The sequence below is a fragment of the Erpetoichthys calabaricus genome, chromosome 12, assembly GCF_900747795.2.
Source record: "Erpetoichthys calabaricus chromosome 12, fErpCal1.3, whole genome shotgun sequence".
Lineage (NCBI taxonomy): Eukaryota > Metazoa > Chordata > Cladistia > Polypteriformes > Polypteridae > Erpetoichthys > Erpetoichthys calabaricus.
Genome location: NC_041405.2, coordinates 7,879,985 through 7,901,999, shown reverse-complemented (window position 1 = coordinate 7,901,999; position 22,015 = coordinate 7,879,985). Strand labels below are relative to the sequence as shown.

Genomic DNA, 22,015 nt, shown 5'->3' with positions numbered 1-22,015 from the left:
TGAATAGACTTTTCCAGGGAGGCTGAGGAGTGTGATCCCTCTGTAGTTGGAACACACCCTCCGATCCCCTTTCTTAAAGCGGGGGACCACCACCCCGGTCTGCCAATCCAGAGGCACTGTCCCTGTGGATTGATGTCCATTCGATGTTGCAGAGGCGTGTCAACCAAGACAGTCCTACAACATCCAGAGCCTTGAGGAACTCCGGACATATCTCATCCACCTCCGGGGCCCTGCCACCAAGGAGTTTTTTGACCACCTCGGTGACCTCAGTCCCAGAGATGGGGGAGCCCACCTCTGAGTCCCCAGGCTCTGCTTCCTCATTGGAAGGCATGTTAGTGGGATTGAGGAGGTCTTCAAAGTACTCCCCCCACCGACCCACAACGTCTCAAGTCGAGGTCAGCAGCGCACCATCCCCACCATATACAGTGTTGACATTGCACTGCTTCCCCTTCCCGAGACGCCGGATGGTGGACTAGAATCTCCTCGAAGCCGTCCAAAAGTCGTTCTCCATGGCCTCCCCAAACTCCTCCCATGCCCGAGTTTTTGCCTCAGCAACCACCAAAGCCACATTCCGCTTGGCCTGCCGGTACCTATCAGCTGCCTCCAGAGTCCCACAGGACAAAAGGGACCGGTAGGACTCCTTCTTCAGCTTGACAGCATCCCTCACCGTCGGTGTCCATCAACGGGTTCGGGGATTGCCGCCATGACAGGCACCGACCACCTTATGGCCACAGCTCCGGTCAGCCGCCTCAACAATAGAGGCACGGAACATGGCCCATTCAGACTCAATGTCCCCCACATCCCTCGGGATGTGGTAGAAGTTCTGCCGGAGGCGGGAGTTGAAGCTACTTCTGACAGGGGGCTCTGCCAGACGTTCCCAACAGACCCTCACAACACGTTTGGGCCTACCAGGCCTGACCGGCATCCTCCCCCACCATCGAAGCCAACTCACCACCAGGTGACAGCTCCGCCCCTCTCTTCACCCGACTGTCCATGACATGTGGCCGCAAGTCCGACGACACGACCACAAAGTCGATCATCGAACTGAGGCCTAGGGTGTCCTGGTGCCAAGTGCACATATGAACACCCCTATGCTTGAACATGGTGTTCGTTATGGACAATCCATGACGAGCACAGAAGTCCAATAACAAAACACCGCTCGGGTTCAGATCGGGGGGGCCATTCCTCCCAATCACGCCCTTCCAGGTCTCACTGTCATTGCACACATGAGCATTGAAGTCTCCCAGCAGAACGAGGGAGTCCTCAGAAGGTATGCCCTCTAGCACCCCCTCCAGGGACTCCAAAAAGGGTGGGTACTCCGAACTGCTGTTCAGTGTATACGCACAAACAACAGTTAGGACCTGTCCCCCCACCCGAAGGTGAAGGGAAGCTACCCTCTCGTCTACCAGGGTAAACCCCAATGAACAGGCTCCAAGTCGGGGGGCAATAAGTATGCCCACACCCGCTCGGCGCCTCTCACCGGGGGCAACTCCAGAGTGGTAGAGAGTCCAGCCCCTCTCAAGGAGATTGGTTCCAGAGTCCAAGCTGTGCGTTGAGGTGAGTCCGACTATATCTAGCCGGAACCTCTCAACCTGTCAACCTCTCAACCTCTCAATGCAAGTCAAATCAAAATGAAGAAATTAATTAAAAAAGCAAGAATCTTGAAAGGTATCCTTCAGGTACAAGGAGTAGGAAAGTGCTCTTGACTTATCTTTTCTACATTAGTAATAAATAATTATTCAAAAATGCAGCACACTTTCACATTGGCTGCTATGACTTACCAAAACCTCCTCATCCTCTGCCACAGCTATCTGACTTCCATGGGAGACACACTGCTGGCTGCTTCTCTCCCATGTTGTTTTATTTATGGAGAAGTAGTAGCAGTTCTCTTTGTATTTTGTCCACATATCAGAACAGCACTTATTGGGTTTATCTATAACTAGATAGAAAGGACAAAGCTGTGTGTCACCAGCAGTAGTAAATAGGTCAGCTGTGATGCCGAGATGTGTATTAGACCTCCTAACCCAGGATGGCGCTATCACAATAACGACCATACAACATTCACGCTGCTGGTGTCTGCAATCAAGTCGACTTTGTTTCTGCAGAGGCCTTACCTTCGCTAAGACATTCACTTGGGTGGCACCACTCTTGGTTGTGCATTCTCACTCACTCACATAGCTGGAAATGAACTCAAGACGGCACACATTTCTCACGAATCAACTTTGAGGGCTCATCTCAGATTTTCTGAGACTGAAAATGAAGGACTTCCAAATAGCAAGGTATAGATAATCTGTGATCTTCAGTACTAACGGTAAGAGGTCCCATTATTGTCAATTTAGACACCTGGATTGGAGTTCATTTCCTGCGATGCTAACTTAGACCTTTAACTGATGTCTCGACCACTCTGATGCCCAGGCTGAACACTTTCAAGCTTCTAAAATCTGAACTTTTGATTTGGAAGTGAATTGAAGAGAGTACATACTACAAAACTGGAATTTGCAACTGAGACTGTGAAATGAGCTGACTTTTAACAGGCAGGTGTCAGAAATATCACAAGGACTCCATCAAAACCAAATACACACAACACTGTATTGTATTGTCCACTAACAATAAAATTTGCGTAATAAATTTTTTTTTTCTTATTTATCCAATGATCGAACAAAAAGAACAGCAGAATTCTCTATTTCTAATGATGATGTAATATAAAATAATGAATGTCACTGTTCTTACAAACCGACTGTGAACACAAATCACAGCAAAGCTTGCAAACACTTGCAAAAAATTTAGACGCATGAGAAATTAATTCTACGGGTGAAACAACAGAGGTTAAGCTTTCACAACTATGAAATTCTGCAATGAGGAAGACAGATGTATCTCACAGGTTTAGCCAAAGGGAAAACTGGGAAAAAGAAAGAAAGAAAGAAAGAAAGAAAGAAAGAAAGAAAGAAAGAAAGAAAGAAAGAAAGAAAGAAAGAAAGAAAGAAAGAAAGAAAGAAAGGGAGTTTCTTTCTCAACATTTTTGGTTAACCACCATGTTGAATTCTTGTCCTATACTAACACCCTTTTGTTCATATTTCAAGACTATGAAAGGACAACATTTGTGTTAACCTCACACTTACACCATAATATTAGTTAACAGATTACTAACTGATGATGAGAACAGTTATTCTAGAATATGTCAGCTCCATATTTTCTTCTTATTTAAACACATCAATTATACTCAAATGCTACAACCCAACAAAATGGTACCTGCCATTGACCAAAAGCTACCTCGCCTAAGTCTCAATTAATTACAGGAAGAAAGGATTTTGATGAGTTACAAATGTGTACCTTTGATGGTTAGAATTATGATTGTTATTCCTGCTGCCACCAGAATGCAAGTGGCCACACCACCGGTTATCGGACATCTTCGTTGTTCTTCCTTAGCTGTTTGAAAAGAAAAATCATATTATAAACAGGGAAAACCTCAGTTTTAACTACGCTAACCACACAAACGGCATTCCATTTTCTATCTGCCAACTTGGACATCAGGGAGAGTGGGCTGCAATCTTAAAGATTGGTTACACCATGACGTTGCTTGTCATGATGCCTCGGTTAATTGACAATAACGAGGAGTCCATTACCAACAACAACACGGCCTCAACCATGTGGTATAACCGAATTAAAACAAATGCAAGGAGGAAAAAAGTAAAGAACTGAGAATGTTCCAGGCCAATGATATTCTCAGGAAAGAAAAATCCACAAGATTGAGCAGACATGGCAGAATGAAAACGGTAACGAGCCATAGCAAATGTCATTATCAGCCGGAATAACATTCTAATTAAGCAAATGGGTTGGCTAAGATTCAGTAATAAATAATTCAGTAATAAATAAAAGATTCAGTTATAAATAAGCATCTCAGTGGCAGCGAATACACGGGGGTCCTCTGAGAGGGACCGGGGGCTTCATGCACCAATGCTGCTGCTGCTCTGGTCACACCCTGTTTTGAAATAAGTGGGCCTGTGAAAAGGGTGGCTTTTTGTACATTAAAAAGACCCCAAACCACTAAATGACCAATGTGGCTTTGGCCTGATTTGGGTGATAAGAAAATGCATGGATGGATGTTAACCCGCTTATATATGCCAGGATTACTGGGCAGCTGGATCCTATGCCAGCAACTCTGAGCAGGGTGACAGACTATTACAGCGTCAACACAAACACACACACAGATTTAGCAACACCAATCGACATAACCTGCATGTTGGACCGTAGGAGGGAACCAGAGCACCCAAAGTAGACCCACACAGTCACTGGGAGAACCCAAGATTTGAACCTCAGTCTCCTCATTGAGAGGCAGCAGCGCTATGAATGTAACACCCAGTTGATAACGTAACACGATGAATTGCTAGACAAAAATAAAAGACGAACCTAGAACAAGAGTTGAAGAAGTAAAGGGAAATTCTTTATTGTGAAAAGTAATACCTTTGCTTTACTTTCTCAAAAGATACTCGCATTAAAAGTACCACAGTCACTGCATGATCTGTTCTGTTGATACATTTTTATTTCATTTAAATTGTTTTTGTATGCATTACACTTTCCTACTGAACAGCATTGCCTGAAGATGGCAAGATGACACACAACTAAGTGCTGTTTCTTATGTTGTGGACCTCGCAGCTAGTTGTGTGTGGACAGGTGGTGCTTGTTATATTTCTATGTTTATTCAAATTCTGTTAAAGCTCAATTTTAGAAATTCCCATTGGCGTAAATAAACATCTATCTATCTATCTATCTATCTATCTATCTATCTATCTATCTATCTATCTATCTATCTATCTATCTATCTATCTCTATCTATCTATCTATCTATCTATCACCAGTTGCAAGGCAGAAAATGGCCCAGGACAGGCCTCCAGTCCATCACAGTAATTTAAAATTTTAAATATATGAAGACTTTGTATTTTTCTGTGGTTTTTAGTTACTAGTAAAAAAGTATTAAAAGTATATAAAATAATATTTTCTCATCCATCCATTTTCCAACCCGCTCTATCTGAACTGGGTCACGGGGGTCTGCTGGAGCCAATCCCAGCCAACACAGGGCACAAGGCAGGAAACAATCCTGGGCAGGGTGCCAACCCACCGCAGGACACACACAAACACACCCACACACCAAGCACACTAGGGCCAATTTAGAATCGCCAATCCACCTAACCTGCATGTCTTTGGACTGTGGGAGGAAACCAGAGCCCCTGGAGGAAACCCACGCAGACACGGGGAGAACATGCAAACTCCACGCAGGGAGGACCCGGGAATCGAACCCAGGTCCCCAGATCTCCCAACTGCGAGGCAGCAGCGCTACCCACTGCGCCACCGTGCCGCCCATATTTTCTCATTTTAAATTTTTTATACAGTCGCAGTTATCTTATGTTAACTCTTACTGCATGTTTAAATATTTCAATCACAATTTACAGCACCATAACTATCATTATCATATTCTTGAGAAATAATAAACAGTAATGACAAAATTAACAATATGTAGTCCTTTACAAATTGTTAATTAAAAAGAACTTTTAAAGTGTAAAAGATTATGTTGCATTATTCAGTATGAAAGCAATACAAAACAATAAATTGGAAATTAAAATAGTAAGCATTGAACTTTAATTTTACGAGCATTAAGTTCACGCTTGTCACAGCCATTCTTGTCTCACATATTTTCCATCCCCCTTTGCTTTTTCATAGTTGATTATTCTACTTCTCTACTCAATAATTTGCTAAGTAACTGACAAAAGAAGACTAATGTGAGCCCCTACCCGAATGCTGCTGTCTGTTCATAGTCTTTTGTCCACCTCGAAGATTTATATCAGCGTACACCACATTTTGCGCCATGAAGGATCGTCAGTTGTGAGCACTCAGGACGTCTGAAAGAGCAAATGAGGAAGAAAGACAAGAACCAGGCACCTCGAAGTCCAGGAAATGTGCCTGGGTGTGTAGAAGACAACAAGCATCAGAGCTGTAATGCTTCTGACTGACCTGTGGATTTATAATATAACATGATGTACTCTAATATAACAATCTTTTTTTTTTTTTTTTTTGTTCTTATTGCACACTTTAGTTTTTCAGCCCAGAGGCTTCAAATTTGGTACATTGGTCATCAGTCAGGTGTTTGGCATTTCATTTTCAGCCATACTTGAGTTTCATGGAGGGCTCAGTGTCAAAGTAAAATACTACACAGAAAATGGCACCGTCAGGGTGTGAAGATGGCGTGATGGCTTAATTCCCACCTGCTACATTTACGTGAGCCATGTTGTCTTTAGAGTTGTTTAATAAAATTTGCGGTGACAAGTGGAATCTCTTACCATTATACCTGATTGGATTATATTTTAGCCAGGGTCTCAAGGATGCTCAGGGATGTTTTTGTTTATTCAATCTTTTGTTAAACTCTTTTGTATGTTTTTGCTTTTCTTCTTTTAGGGTTTCATTAATTGAATATTGTGTTGTTTGTTATTTCTTCTACATTGCATGCATGTATTTGTTTATCAAGTTTTCAGCCCTGCCTCCTGTAGGTTGCACCTAAGAGGACCAGGACATGAAACGCAATCAAAACCAGAAGCAAGTTGAAACCTAGAAGACAAAACTTTCCACCAAAGTTAAAGGGAAAAGAGTAAAATCAGAAACTCCAGAGAAAAATATGCACTACACTTGATTGTGTTTATATCCAAATTCCTGTATTTAGGGCGTCACACTGATGACTTAAGATGTGTCAATGTCTAAAACTGTCCGTTGGCAACAGGGAGCAGTGTCCAAGTATCAAGAATTATAACATGGCAACCCCCCCATATGTGAAACAAAATAACGTTACAGCACCGCAAATTAAATTATTGTGATGTTCTAGAAACTTTATAATGGCAAACGTAACAGCATAGAAATGTTACAGAGTAATAGAATTCAATATTCCCATGAATACTTTCGCTTAAAGCTACTCACACTTCCTCAGGAAGCCTAATCCCCAAACTCTAGTTGCAGGCTTATGGCCTACAAAGGCTCAAATATGGGTCCACGACTTTAAAATCAAAAGGATTCCCAAAAAAAGAGGGAAAACTATAAAATTTTAGAACCACAAACACAAAGTTCATATAATATTTAAAGATTCAGTCCAAAAAGATTGCAAAAAATAAAAAAAAAGACAGGTGCAAAGAAGGAGCAAAAACTAAAAGCAAACACGTGCAAGAATCAAAAAAAATCAGGGGTTAAAGTAAATCCAGAAATCAACACAAATCAACAAAACACAGGAATTAAAAACAGAGCAATGCCATAGCTGCTTCTCAGTTTATACTTCAGGTGGCACAATCAGGTGGTTCTGCCCCCTTCGGTTCTACATAAACAGGACTGGATGAATATAATTACTATAATATAAACATGTAAAAATAATGAATAAATAACGTAATGCCAAACAAATAATACAGAGAAAGAACAAAGCCAAAAACAGAATTAATAAAATAACACAGAAAAAATAAATGAAAAAACCACAAAAATATTTAATAAACAAAAAACAAAGTTGTGCCATGGCAGAAACGTAACTTTTGCTGTACTGTTTTTGGCTTCTTTAATGGATTTGTTTGCTTTTGGGTTATGCCTTTGAGGCAATTCCTTTACTTTCCTTTTTCATTTTTCTGCCTTTTCCATTTATATATACACATATTTTCTGAGACTTTAAATAAGTCTTTATTAGTATTAAAGGAATTATGCTTTGGTCAAAGTTTTTTTGTCGAGATATGGACTGAAAAAGCCTTTGCATCATTTTTGAGGTGGTTCCTGGCTTTTTTAGTTTGAAAATGACACACACTCAAATGTGAATGAACAATTGAGTGTTTTCTAGAAGTGGTTTATTTAACAATATTTTGGTAAAAATCCACATGTTTAAGATGTTACGAACAAAAGACTGAAAGACTTGACCTTTCGAGTAAAGTGACATTTTTTCACGGACATTTTTGCTTTTGTTTGCAGTTGTTCAGTGTTGGTATCCATAGACTTACAGTGTATCAGACACCTTCTTACATCCATTCTGCATAAAAAACATGACATTACGTTTTATTTCTTTTGGCCATTGTTACAAACTACATAGGTGGTAGGTAATATATCAAAATTTATATTTTATGGGTGGAGTATTCCTTTATTTTGTATAAGTATTTTTTTAACAAAATACCAACCTTTCTTTGTAATGTTTCATTTTTTGGGGAAAAAAAAACAAAATATTAAAAACCTTGTTCGCTTACTTGACGGGTTGTAGATCGGAGTATTACATCTTAGGTTCGATGGGCACGGGTGGGCAAAGTCAGTCCTGGAGGGCCGCAGTGGCTGCATGTTTGCTTAATCAGAAAACAATCCTTGCCAATAATCCAGTTTTATGGCTTGTTAGTGCTTTAACTCTGCCATGTTAAGTCATTCTCTTATCTTAGATTTTTTTTCCTTTCTAAGGATATCATCCAAATGATTTGAAGTCTAAATAAAATGTATGAGTTGTTCTCAGTGCTTCACTTTTATTTACTTATTTAATTAAACCAAATAGTGCAAGATAAACACACAAGCTAAATGGAGAAATGCTGCTTTCTTTTGTCATTTGAATCTTATTGCTAATAAAAAGCATTAAAAACCAAGACTCCATCTGGTTAAGACTAAAATAAGCAATAAGGGTTCAAAATCTTAATAAATGAGACAACTAAAATGAAGCAGAAGAGATACTAGAGCTTTAAGTGCTTCTTATTAACACTAGAATTACCAGAGCCTATGAAAAAACTCGTAGATCCGGCTCACCTTAAATCGCTTCTTAAATCCATTCACACCTCTCCGCCAGCATCCTTTGTCCTCTAAATGTGCTGATAAGAGACAAGCTGCCAGCAGCCGGCTATTCCATCCCCAAAGGAACAAAGGATGCTGGCGGAGTGGTGTGAATGGATTTAAGAAGCGATTTAAGGTGGGCCGGATCTATGAGTTTTTTGTAGGCTCTGGTAATTCTAGTGTTAAGCAACTGGGTTGGAACAAAAACCTGAAGCTACTGCAGCCCTCCAGCAACCACTTTGCCCACCTCTACCATAAGGGGACGTAAAAGTGCATACACCCGATGAGCCCCAATTCGGGGTGAAATGCATGTTGTGTTCTCTTTGTATTATTTGGCAGATACCGTATAACATATCCATGATCTCGCATCCTAGAGGACGTGGCGGATGTTTGTCAACTGGCCAACTAACCACAAGCGTTACCTTGTAGGCAAACATTAAAATAATGAGACTGCGATTCAGACCCATGAATATATATATATAAAAAGAATTTATAGTTTTAAAGATTTTTGAAAATAACATAGCTAAAAATAGAATAATTACAAAGTTCATATAATAACACAAGGAATTAATGAATAACATCAACTCAATACCTTCAGTGCAGTGCAATTCAGGAGTAGACTGCAGTAGCCTGGTGATCTATCAGCAACAATGGAAGCTCACTGACACTACTGCACACCAACAGCCAGTATGTAAGACTTGCTTCTCCTCGCATCCGACTACCTTGGTAAAGGTGGCTCACGTCCTTGGTCAGGATAAATGGAGTCACTGATTCACTTTTAGACACAGAGACAGCCTTCAGTTCAGGAAGCAGGGACACCAGCAGGCACCATCTCAACACCATGGAAGCTGGGCCCCCTTTCTCCAAAGGGCAACTTATCAAATCTTCTGTGCTCATCATCACTGAGGTCTCCAAATAGTAGAATAGCAGATTACAAATTAAGCTGTTTTAAAAGGTATATTGAATCTAGGAAGGAGTGAGAGTACTGTCAAATGTAAAAGACAGATTAAACTTTCACCTGTGTGACCGTCTTCATGCTATTGGTGACTAAAAACTTGTAGCTAAGGAATAATTCAATACCCAAAAAAAGAAGTCCTGGGTTCTATATCAGTTTTTCTTAGCAAATACAAAAATCCCATTAACTATACATTTTACAGACCCATTTCTTTTTAAACACTGACACTAAGGCCTTGAAATCTTTTCCCAATAGAGATACACCAGGCTAATTCCATGGAACATTTTTTGAAAACTCTGCTTTTTAATTTGCCACTTTCACGGCAGCATTTTAGCTGCAATTCTAATAGATTATATTTACATAGAAATATCATTTACTTCTTGGATTTGAAATCATTGGTAACTTCTACTATTCCCTGTTATCTTTTAATTGAGTAACATTAGGCGAGGGCCTGTTTGTTCAGCAAGTACAGTAGGACAGGTAACAAAAGTTGATTGCCACAGTGTACCAGTAGTAAATAAGATGTGCATTCTGCAAATCTCTTAATTTTGATCAACTCCCCCACAAGTAGGAACACCCCCTATATGATTTGATGTTTGTGATGACTAGTTGTAGATCACCTGAATCAGTGCAGATATAATTCTGTACTTCTAATACTCATGGGTGAATGCCAAGACTGCCCATAATTTGAGGGTCATTACAGTGACATTCATGTGAAGATCAACATACAACACATCAATCAGGGCAAACAGTAGCTCAGTGATATTCTTTGGCTAACAAATAAGAGACTTATGCTCTGTTTTGATTTATGCTCTTTCTTCTTTGCCTCTAATCAGAACCTTTTAGCTTTGGCTGAAAGAGGTGTTGGTGCGGACAGCAAGATACGGTTTACCCTGTGGTCTCTGTGGAACCCAAAGCCCCAGTGCAATGTCGGGAACACTGTACTGTAAATGTGCCACTGTCCTCCAAATGACATATACATTTAAGGTCCTGACTCTCTGTGGCCATTAAAGATCCCTGGGCATCCTTCATAAAGAGTGCAGTGTATCCTGATGTCCTGGATAAACTGCCCTCCATGACCTGGTCATTGTGGACCCCTAATTATCCTCTGTCCCTGATTGGGTCTCTCTCACTACTTCACCACCTGATAACTAATGTGTTGGTGAGCATACTGGAGGTATAATGGCTACTGTCGCCTTCATCCTGGCGGGTGTTACACATTAGTGGTGCTTGAAGTGGTTCCCCTCTGTCTAAACACTTTGAGTACTGAGAAAAGTACTATATAAATGTAATTATTAATTATTTTTTATTAGTAGTATTATTAGCTGCATTTATATTACTTTTGCCTGACTAAGCAGATGGGGTCAGTACAATAAAAGACAATGAGCACGAGTCACACAATAATCCAAATTTTATTACTAACATTAGTATTATTCAAATGCAAAATGTATGCAGGGTGAAAAGTAAAAAACAAGACACCTAAAAGGGCTCATTGGAAGAAAACCAAAGAAATGTAGACCATTAAAAGAAGGTGGCCACCTCCCAGTACAGCCCAGTAATATCCAGTCAGTTCAGCTAACTTTTCTCATTTATGTACAAATGAAGGCCAAAATCTTTTCTCTTTCATCACTGCTGACCACAGATGGGTATTAATGTGTGTGGTGCCAGCTGCCTCCTTGTAATTCTTTGATTTCTCGGCTGCTCTTTTGCTGTACTGCAAGTAACCTAACTTGTTGGAGCTTATTAAGTTTGAAGTGCCTGGTGTTTCACCTTGATTGTTAATACAATTCAGACTCGTTTACAAAAAATTTTTAAAAAATTTAAAAACTGTAGATGACTTCCATACTCCCACTAATTCTGGAACTTGTTAAAAGGCAAAGATGAGTAAAGATTCACTCGCAGTGTTGTAATGGCTTCTTACAAACCCAATGAAGGTCTGTGCTGCAGGCCTTACTTTGAACAGACTGCCTACGCACAAAGGCACAGTCTCCACCATCTTCTTTAATTTGGGTCTTCCTGGGTAGAAACACAAAACATTAAAGTTAACATGAACATAGATAGATAGATAGATAGAAATGAAGGTTAACGTGAACTGAGATATTTATTTATTTACATTTATATTTATATATATTTTTTTTTTTTTTTTTTTGCCCTATTAACCTCAACAATTTAGGTACGATTGCAAGCCTTAAGCAATTCTCCTTTGGCCATGCTCTCCCTCTCAGGGGTGGGGTTTGATTAGTCCTCACAGGTGGTGCAGTGGTAGTGCTACTGCTTTGCAGTAAGGAGACTGTCGAAAATTGTGGGTTTGGTTCCTCCCTGTGTGGATAGTGCTTTGAGTACTGAGAAAAGCGCTATATAAATGTATTGAATTATTATTTTTTATTATTCAATCCTATTTTTTGTATAAATTGATCTATTTGTATGGAATGAGTGCAATAAAATTAATAAATAAAATTTAAAAAAAATGAAAGTTTACGTGAACATAGATAGATAGATAGATAGATAGATAGATAGATAGATAGATAGATAGATAGATAGATAGATAGATAGATAGATACTTTATTAATCTCCAAAGCAAAATTCACATACTCCAGCAGCAGCATACTGATAAAAACAATTAATTAATTGTTATTAATTAAATAGTGATAAAAATGCAGTGCAAGTAAAAAATGTAAGGTGGAGAGTGTGAGGCAGGTGTAAGAGTCTATAATCTTGTGTAGTGTTAACGTTTACCCCCCCAGGGTCGTGTGGGGGAGGAACGATCTCCTCAGTCTGTCAGTGAAGCAGGACATTGACAGCAGTCTGTCGCTGAAGCTGCTCCTCTGTCTGGAGATGATCCTGTTCAGTGGATTCTCCATGATTGACAGGAGTCTGCTCAGCGCCATCGCTCTGCCACGGATGTCAAACTGTCCAGCTCCATGTCTACAATAGAGCCTGCCTTCCTCACCAGTTTCTCCAGGCGTGAGGCGTCCCTCTTCTTTATGCTGCCTCCCCAGCACACCACCACATAGAGGGCGCTCGCCACAACTGTCTAATAGAACATCTGCAGCATGTTATTGCTGTATATGTAAGGCTACAGGCACCACAATACCAGACTGGCCCAAGACATACAGAATGGCAAACTTGGAATGGCATTCGTCTGTTGTCCCAGTCCATAGAAATAACCATCAAGTGTCCCCAGAATAAAGCAGTCAAACATCATACCTACATGTGAGTCAAAAAGACATTCTACCTTGATGGGAGTCATGAAGTGAGAGATGGTCCAAAGTTAGAAAAGATCAATTGACTTTAAAATGTCATCCATTCACAGTCTGAACCTCCCCCCAATCCTGTGACATGGGCCAGAGTTTCTCCAATCTCTAATGTATTGTATGACATGCACTGTATAATTATTAATTTGGAATGTTCTGTGTGGAACTTTTGTTCTGTTAGGCTGCTCTATAAAGGTGTGTGTTGGTTGACTGGTAGTCCTTTTTCTATGAAGAACACAATAAATAAGGCCTCCTTCCATCTGCATTATCTGTCGCATTATTAAACACTGGTCCTGTAGCAGGATCATTCTCTTTCAACAAGTTATGATATCCACAACATAACACTATCAATAAGTGATGCTAGATCAATGTAGAGAACAATGGCACACACTCACTCTTACAAGGCCAGTGTAGAGAAACCAATCTAACCTGCAGAACAACTTAGTAACGCCAAATGAAGGCTCCCCAGCACTGAGGATGAGAGAGGTTGTGCTACTGCCACATAAATATCATAGTTTGTATTGATGTTTAAGATCTGCTCATCACACTCAAAGCACAAGTCTCATTTAAAGTGAATAATCATTAGTGGAAGGGTGAGGGTGATTGTTAAGTAGCAGACTGCAGGTGGGTCGGTAGGAGTATTGAGGATGGAAATGCTTTTAAGTGCAGTGAGACGTCAGTTAGTGAAGAGATGGAATGGTGAAAGAATAGGATCTAAGGTGTAGGCGAGCAATCTGAGATAAAAGAAGTGAGACTGCTGAGATCAGGGTGATGAAATAAAATCCTCGATCAGCAAAATAAGAAGGAAAGAGAAGAAGATTCTTTTAAGTGAGCCTGAGAGTTTTCAACAGACCTTAAGTTGGGTGAGCAGGAGAGGGATTGGGGTGAGGCAGCAATAATCTGAAGGGGATAACGTCAAGGAGGTTGTGAGATGGAATGTGAAAAGTCCAACTGGGAATACGACAGGCAGGATGTGAGGCAGGCCTGGCCATCGAGAGCTGGTGATGGTGGTAAAACGGATGTTCAGAATACTCTTATTGGTAGAGCATGGCAAGGTGTGTGTGTGTTAAAGAAATGTGAATTTAAGCATTGTAGGTAATACACTGGAAGATAATGGTGTACAAAACTGTAAGATATATTTAGGAAAGTTTTTGAGTGTAATTTGGTGAGGGAGTGTTGTTTATGTATATAACAGAGTATCAATACATTTTTTCTTTTTGTTACTGCTTTATAACTTTTTTCATTTTGTCTTGTTGTTATATTATTTAGAGCATTAGAGGGGAAAACCTGACTAATTATAAATGGTTCCTGGACCCAGCACAGAACAGCAGCCTCAGTTTTAGATCCAGCTAAGTGTTTAGTGTCTCTGTCCAGAGGTTTGGTGGATTTGTTATAAAGTCACCTACCAGCTGAGATTGAAAAACTGCTGATTAATCCAAGTCCATCTCTCTTTAGGGTTTCTCTTGAGTCCAATCCAGAAAGTGAAATAAGATCTGCAGTAGTCAATGAGAAAATCCTGCAAGGAGAAAATAAAAAGAAAAGAGGCCGTCAGTAGCGAGATGTGACCTGTGATCTGGAGAACATGGACGACAGGAGAGAGAAGGAGAGAGAAGTGCTTCACCTACCCAGCTTCTCAACTTGCAGGCATTCTCAGGAAAGTCCTGTGACTCAGGACAAAGTTTTAGTTCAAGTGTGAAGGTGTGATATGCAGAGCACACAGCAGAGTATGTGTGTCGTGACCTTCACAGTTTGAAGTTTTAAAGTCATTTGAAGACTAAAGCAAGCTTGATGAAAGAAGAAAGAAATAAAGAAAGACCGAAATGGAAAAATAGAAGCAGCAAGTAAGCCTATTGTCTGGGAACAGGTAGGGTATGCAAACAGAAGACAATAAAGCAGACAGTAAGCCAATAATAAGGAGCAAATATTAGTGATCTAAGATCTAATACCAACGTTTGACAAATGTCAAACTGGATATCTCCCCCCAGGTACTGGAACTAGGAAAAATATTCTTAACTTACCCTTTGACATTAGCAATGGCAAATTCCTGAAAAATGCAGCACACTTTCACGTCAGCCACCATGACTTACCAACTCCTCCTCATCCTCTGCCGTAGCCAGCTGACTTCCATGAGAGTCACACTGCCAGTTGCTTCTCTCCCATGTTGTTTTATTCACAGAGAAGTAGTAGCAGTTCTTTCTGCGTTTAATCCACAGATCAGGACAGCTTTTGTTGGGTTTTTCTGCAACTGAAGAGAGAGGAGAACGTTGTGTGTCACCAACAGCGGTAGACAGATCAGCCTGTGCCACCAAGAGGTGTATTAGACCTCCTAACAAAAGGATGGCACTCTCACATCGAAGGTCGTGTTAAATTCACCCTGCCGGTGTGTGCAGTCAGTTTGTCATTGATAAGAAATTTGCTTTGGCAGCACCCATTTTTTGGCCAACTCTCCTTTACGTCAACTGGTTAAGACAGATAAGACTCTGTACTCTGAATCCAGTGGTCCAAGTTTACATCCAGCAACTCCATGTGAGGACACTCAACTGAGCAGGGTGGCGTCTGAGCAAATTTCTTTCCAGTGACAGGATTGATTAGATAAAAGACTTCCTACAAATCCTGGGCCTCGGCCTTCTAAATCCTTTAAAAGACATCATCAGATCATAAGTGACAAGTTACTTCTCAGTGGGGATACATAAAACAGGATTCAATTCAGGATAAATTATTAATGTTTACATACAGAATGTATGCATGAAGGCCAGCGCGACACAATGACAGCGGCCATTCTTTTCTGCCAGAGAAGTATGAAGGGCTTACTTGATTCAGTTTGTTGTGTGTGATCTCCTTCATAAACTGTAAAAATAAAAATGAAAGAATGAAAGTTGGGGTTGGTGACGAGCCGTTCATATTTACATTAAGTTTACAAACACACTTCTGCACTGCATCACAAACAAGTACTTAGTAAGCACTAACGAAAGAAGAAATATGAATTTCTATTTAAATCTCAAGGGTGCATTTTCAGTTGTAACTTTAGGTGAGTAGTTACTTCTTCCAGAATGTTCAGGACACATGAGGCTTTTTTCTTTAATAACCGGCATGACTTTTGTAGAGTCTGTTTTACCAGAAAGGCGTCCACTGTCATCCACTCCAGTCTGCATTCCGTGAGCGGAAAAAACATTGGAACTTTAGTCTTTCTGACAAACTGGAGTCTTCCTGCCTGGTGTTTGGTATTTTCAAGTCATAGTTATTTCTTCACAATCATTGCATATATTAATTTTCCACATACAATTGTGTTTTACAAATTTGAAAAATACTTTGTCTGTTCTAGCATTATACAATGGAGCTCTCTGGAAGCCTGTATCCATACCTGATTAAAAAAATACAAAACAAAACTTAAAACTCAACTAAAACGTCAACTTTGAAGTGAAGTTTTCAATTTAATAAAGCACACCTTCCGTGTTTATTTGGCATTCTTGTGAGAATGGAAGGAAACTAGAAATAATAATTTTACTGCAGATTATTGATTCTATTTTCTTGTGGTAAGGATACTTTACTTTACATTTGTGTACTTGTAACTGCCGTGAAGTTATGACATCACAACAGCGAAGCGCCCCCCGTTACAATCTGTGTGCTTATTTCTCGTAGGCCACAACGTGAGACGCAAAGAGTACATTTGAGTTTCATTGTACTTTCTACATATAACAATAGATCTGAACTGAACTGATTACACACTGCATTGTATTTTTAATAAATCCTTAGATTTTTTGAAAGAGCCAGGCCACTTTTGCCATGTCGTGTCTTGTACATGCACGATCCAAAAAAGGCCGAGTATGTGACAGAGCAGATTGAAGCGCACCAAACCATTTTTTTTTGTTTTCTTTTTAATATACATAGCAATAAAAGAACTGAGCACAATGTTTTTGAGTGGGTTAATTCATGGACCCTGATGCAAATCAGTCTGTAAATACATGCAGAACATGGCACTGTGAGTCACAAATGACATCCGATTCCTCCATTGTTAAAACATCTGGACCGAACTTACTAAACCTCAACCTGATTAAACTTAACATAAATTAATGTTTCTAAATTGACTCTTGCATGTGTGTGTTTGCCCTGTGATGGACTGCTGCCTTTTCCTGAGATTGTTCCAGCCTTGTGCTCGATGCTTGCTGGCTTAGGCTCCAGCTGGGCCGTGACGTTGCCCTGGATAAGCAGGTTAGGAAGGCTGATGTATGCAGGGCCTTCAATTGGGGCAGTACACACAGATACGTCAATGGTACGACACCGGCTTTCTCCTGTTCAAGCACTGGATGTACGCCTGTAATGTCTGATCAGTCTTTGTCATTTCATTGCCTGCAATGCAAGCTCAATATTCCCTCACTGAAGCACATGCATGTTTATCAACCCAGCCGGAGTAGCCAGAATTTTCCCTATAGTGTAATTTTTCCCACCCCCCTGTTATTGTGTAAAGAGCAGACAGAGTAAGGGTATCGCCAAGTAGGGCAAACAAGGAAACTGACGATGATATGAGGCTCACAGCTGATCTGTTTTTAAAATGGCCGAATCTCACAAAGGTTTGCTTTTTGGTTTTTCCTTCTTAAAACAAAATGGAAATGCAATATGTGTGTAATCTCCAAATGCAGATCAATAACATTTTTGGCATTTTTGGACGAATTTAGTAAGTTTGGAGACGTAGAGAGCTCTATTGTAAGCTGCAAGAACAAAGTATATTAAAAATGTATGTAAAAAAAAAATACTTCACTTTAGAACACTATATTATGTGACAAATGAACATATACTATGATTATGAAGAAATAACTTTGACTTGAAAAATAATTTAATTTTTTTTTTTATTTATTTATTTTTTTGCTTATTCTTGGTCTGAGTCTCAATGTATTACAGGAAGAAATGATTTTTAAAAGTTACAATACGTACCTTTGATGGCCATAATTACGATTGTTATCCCGGATGCCACTAGGAAGCAAGCAGCCACACCACAAGTTATCCAGCATCTCCGTTTTTCTTCCTTAGCTGTTTGAAAACAGAAATCACATTACAAGCAGAGAAAACTGCAGACATTCAGGGGATCAGCAGAAGAAGATTTGTGTTGTAAATGAATTGGAGAAAGGCCTAACAAGGCAATGCTTCTCCATTGTTTCTCCAGTAACCCTCTAGCATTACTGTGGTGGCAATTGACGTAACACTAACATACTGGAAGTCCGAAAGATTTAGACTTCTGAAACACACCTGCAAGTGCAGCACGAGCTGCTCCTTCATGCTTTTGTTTTTTTCTCTTCTATGCTCCTAAGTGGTGTTGACTTGAAGTTACTGTATCTCTCTGCTCATTAATAGAAAATCATCACAACAGGTGACTTTCAGCAATGCTAATTTGACAATTCACTAAACAGCAATAACCCCAACAGAGTCAACCTGCGGACCTCCAGAGCTTCACTCCTTTGAGGAGGTTGTTGTTGTACTTCAGCGATGTTATGCGATACGCCCAGTTACACTGTGGTTAGGGCTGTGGGAGGAGTTATCTGACTCAAGTCCAGTAAACCATGTGACAAAAATGTACAATCCAATTGGCTGTCCAGTAGAGCTCCTGAATCTCAGAGATCTGTGAACCCCCTATGGCCTAAAGTTGGTTCTCTAATCAAAGGTCTCACACACTGTGCATGATCTGCGTATACAAATGGGGCGGCTTTGATGACAAAATATAAACCGGATCAGGAGAAGTGCTAAGCTACTAAGTCTCTTTGCTTAAAGAAGGTGTCCACAGCAAGATACGCCTGTACACGTGGAGTGCTGTAGAGCAGTTATATTAAGGCAAAATTACACAACAATACAAAATCCTAACCCTTAATTGGTTCTTTTAGTCTTAAGCAGCCATTCTCTGTTTTAAATTTCTCTTTGCTTCCTTAACCACCTGCCAATTAACAATGAGATGTAAATAATAAAGGAACCATCAGGGTACCCACCCCATACTACTTGTTTTAGCTACGCCTAATTAATTTTTACAAAGACTTTTCAGTATTGAGAATATGTAAATACACAATGTATAAGATACAAGAGTGTTTTATCAATTTGATTAAGTTAAAACAGTAGAAACCAGAGTAGTTTTCTGCCATTAAAATTAGAATGCAACTGGTTTGAGAGATTTCACTTCTAAAATTTTGACAAACTTACAGTTTTTAAATACTGCTATGCTGTGCTGGCAGAATTTTTCTCCGCTACTAATTTTTCAGAAACTGCAACCTTGAACTGAATATTAAGTGCTAGTAGTTTGCAAAATTGATGGATGGATGTTGAATAAAGCAGAATTGCTAAATTAAAATAATATGAAATGGAGCACTAAGTCTAAATTAGCATCCTTTACTGAGGCGTAAATGCATTGCAATGAAATATTGAAGTTAATACAATAATCAGTGGGAAAAATGATCATTAAATATATTAAAAAAATAATCTGTATTTGTACTTGACGTCGATGTTTCCTGAATATTCCTTTATATATCTTTCCATATTGGTATGGTGAAGTGGTGCACTACCCTTGAAGTACAAGACATGAAAGAGGTGTGGAGTGCAGTGCTGGTGGACCACAGGAGGACAGTGAGCCTCAGCTAAACAGACTTGAAAGGAGAAGGAGATCTGATCAACCTGTATAAAAACCTGCATGACGGCCATTACAGCTGCTACTGGGACCCTTTTTATGTTTCTAACAACAAATGTGTCTCTGAAGTTCACTAAAACAGCGACCACATCTACCTTTGTACAAGTTAAACAGACCTGAGCAGAAATTCAGATTGCAGCCACAAATAGATTTTCATTTGAGCATCCTGTTACTTTCAGTCAAACAAACAGGTCCAAGCATTCAGGTCTTCAGGTAGACGGGCAGTCTGAGAGTGAGTGGCCACTGTGATGGAGCGGAGGTCCATCCCAGGGTGGGCTTGTAGCAACTTTGGCTTAAGCCCCCTGTAATCCTGCACTGGATTAATGAGTTCAAATAATGGAGGGACAGGAAAACAGTGATCAAGGGTGAGTTTAATAAACTGTGATATCTTAATGGAATGGACATCACTGGAAAAGCTGTCTTGGGGTGGAAATTTAAAATACAGCGGGTCTGTAATACATAAGGCTGAACAAAAACAACAAAACTTTGTTATCCTATGAAGACATTTCTGTTTAAAACTTAATTTTCTACGTAGCGCTTCTACCCTAAGAAACGGAATTCAGTTCTCTTGTTCTTCATCACCTGGCACATACCTCCTTTTAAGCCATTTATGTCTTTCTCCTTAGTAACCATTTTATTTTTCTGAGGTTTTGGGTTACTAGCAAAACAACTTATTAAACGTATATAAAATAATATTTTCTTATTTTAATTTTTATATACAGTCACAGTTTCTTATCTTATGTTGAACCCTTACTGTGTGTTTAAATATTTCAGTCACAATTTACAGCACCATAACTATCATTATCATACTCTTGAGAAATAATAAACAGTAATGATAAAATTAACATTATGTAGTCCTTTACAAATTGTTAATTGAAAAAAACCTTTAAAGTGTAAAAGATTATGTTGCATTATGCAGTATGAAAGCAATACAAAACAATAAAATGGAAAATACATTAAAATCGTAAGCATGGAACTTTAATTTTATGAGCATTAAGTTCACGCTTGTCACAGCCATTCTTGTCTAACATATTTTCCATCCCCCCTTCCTTTTTCATAGTTGATTATTCTACTTCTCTACTCAATAATTGACAAGAGAAGACTAATATGAACCCTCACCTGAATGCTGCTGTCTGTTCGTAGTCTTTTGTCCACCTGGAAGATTTATGTCAGCGTATACCACATTTTGCGCCATGAAGGATTGTCAGTTGTGAGCACTCAGGACGTCTGAAAGAGCAAATGAGGAAGAAAGACAAGAACCAGGCACCTCGAAGTCCAGGAAATGTGCCTGGGTGTGCAGAATACAACCAACATCAGAGCTGCAATGCTTCTGACTTACTTGTGGATTTATAATATAATATGATGGATTCTAATATAACAATCTTGTTTTTTTTGTTTTTTGTTCTTTGTTCTTGTTGCACAGTTTAGTTTTTCAGCCCAGAGGCTTCAAATTTGGTACATTGGTCATCAGTCAGGTGTTTGGCATTTCATTTTCAGCCATACTTGCGTTTCATGGAGGGTTAAGTGTTAAAGTAAGCGGTTAAAAATACTACAGAGGAAATGGCACCGTCGGGGTGTGAAGATGGCGTGATGGTCAACACACTTCCTGTCTTAATTCCCACCTGTTACATTCACGTGAGCCATGTTGTCTTCAGAGTTATTTAATAAAATTTGGGGTGACAAGTGTAATCTCTTACCATTACACCTGATTGGGTTATATTTTAGCAAGGGTCTCTGATTGGGTTATATTTTAGCCAGGGTCTCACCCTTACCTCAAGTAAGTTTTTGTTTTTTCAATCTTTAGTTAAACTTTTTTGTATGTAGTGGTATTCATTATTTTTTGCTTTTCTTCTTATGGGTTTTATTCTTTGACTGTTGTGTCATTTGTTATTTCTACTACATTGCATGCATGTATTTGTTTATCAGGTGTTCAGCCCTGTCTCCTGCAGGTTGCACCCAAGAGGACCAGGACATGAAACGCAATCAAAACCAAAAGCACGCTGAAACCTAGAAGACAAAACTTTCCACCAAAGTTAAAGGGAAAACAGTAAAATCAGAAACTCCAGAGAAAAATATGCACTACGCTTAACTTTATATCCAAGTTATTGTATTTAGGGTGTCACACTGATGACATAAGATGCGTCAAGGTCTAAAACTGTCCCTTGGCAACTGGGAGCAGTGTCCAAGTAACAAGAATTATTACATGGCAACACCTATATATAAAACAAAATAACGTAACAACACCGCAAAATAAATGATTGCAATGTTCTAGAAACATTATAATGACAAACATAACTGCATAGAAATGTTACAGAGGAATAGAATTCCATATTC

General features: G+C 39.5%; 1 protein-coding gene across 4 annotated transcripts in view; it reads right to left on the bottom strand.

Moving 5' to 3' along the window:
* LOC114643076 (NKG2-A/NKG2-B type II integral membrane protein-like) overlaps positions 1 to 22,015 on the bottom strand; it is a 63,247-nt gene that overhangs the window by 25,007 nt on the left and 16,225 nt on the right. The window contains exons 1-2 of one of the 4 annotated variants that reach the window (XM_051934730.1): positions 20,801 to 20,880; positions 17,950 to 18,045 (exon numbers count right to left, since the gene is read on the bottom strand). The exons of 2 other annotated variants lie outside the window; for them this stretch is intronic. In XM_051934730.1, coding sequence (XP_051790690.1) covers positions 17,950 to 18,045; positions 20,801 to 20,876 — 172 coding nt within the window. In that variant the 5' untranslated portion in view covers positions 20,877 to 20,880. Of the gene's footprint in view, positions 1 to 17,949; positions 18,046 to 20,800; positions 20,881 to 22,015 lie in introns of those variants that run through there. One more of the 4 variants, XM_051934728.1, reaches the window with a different exon arrangement.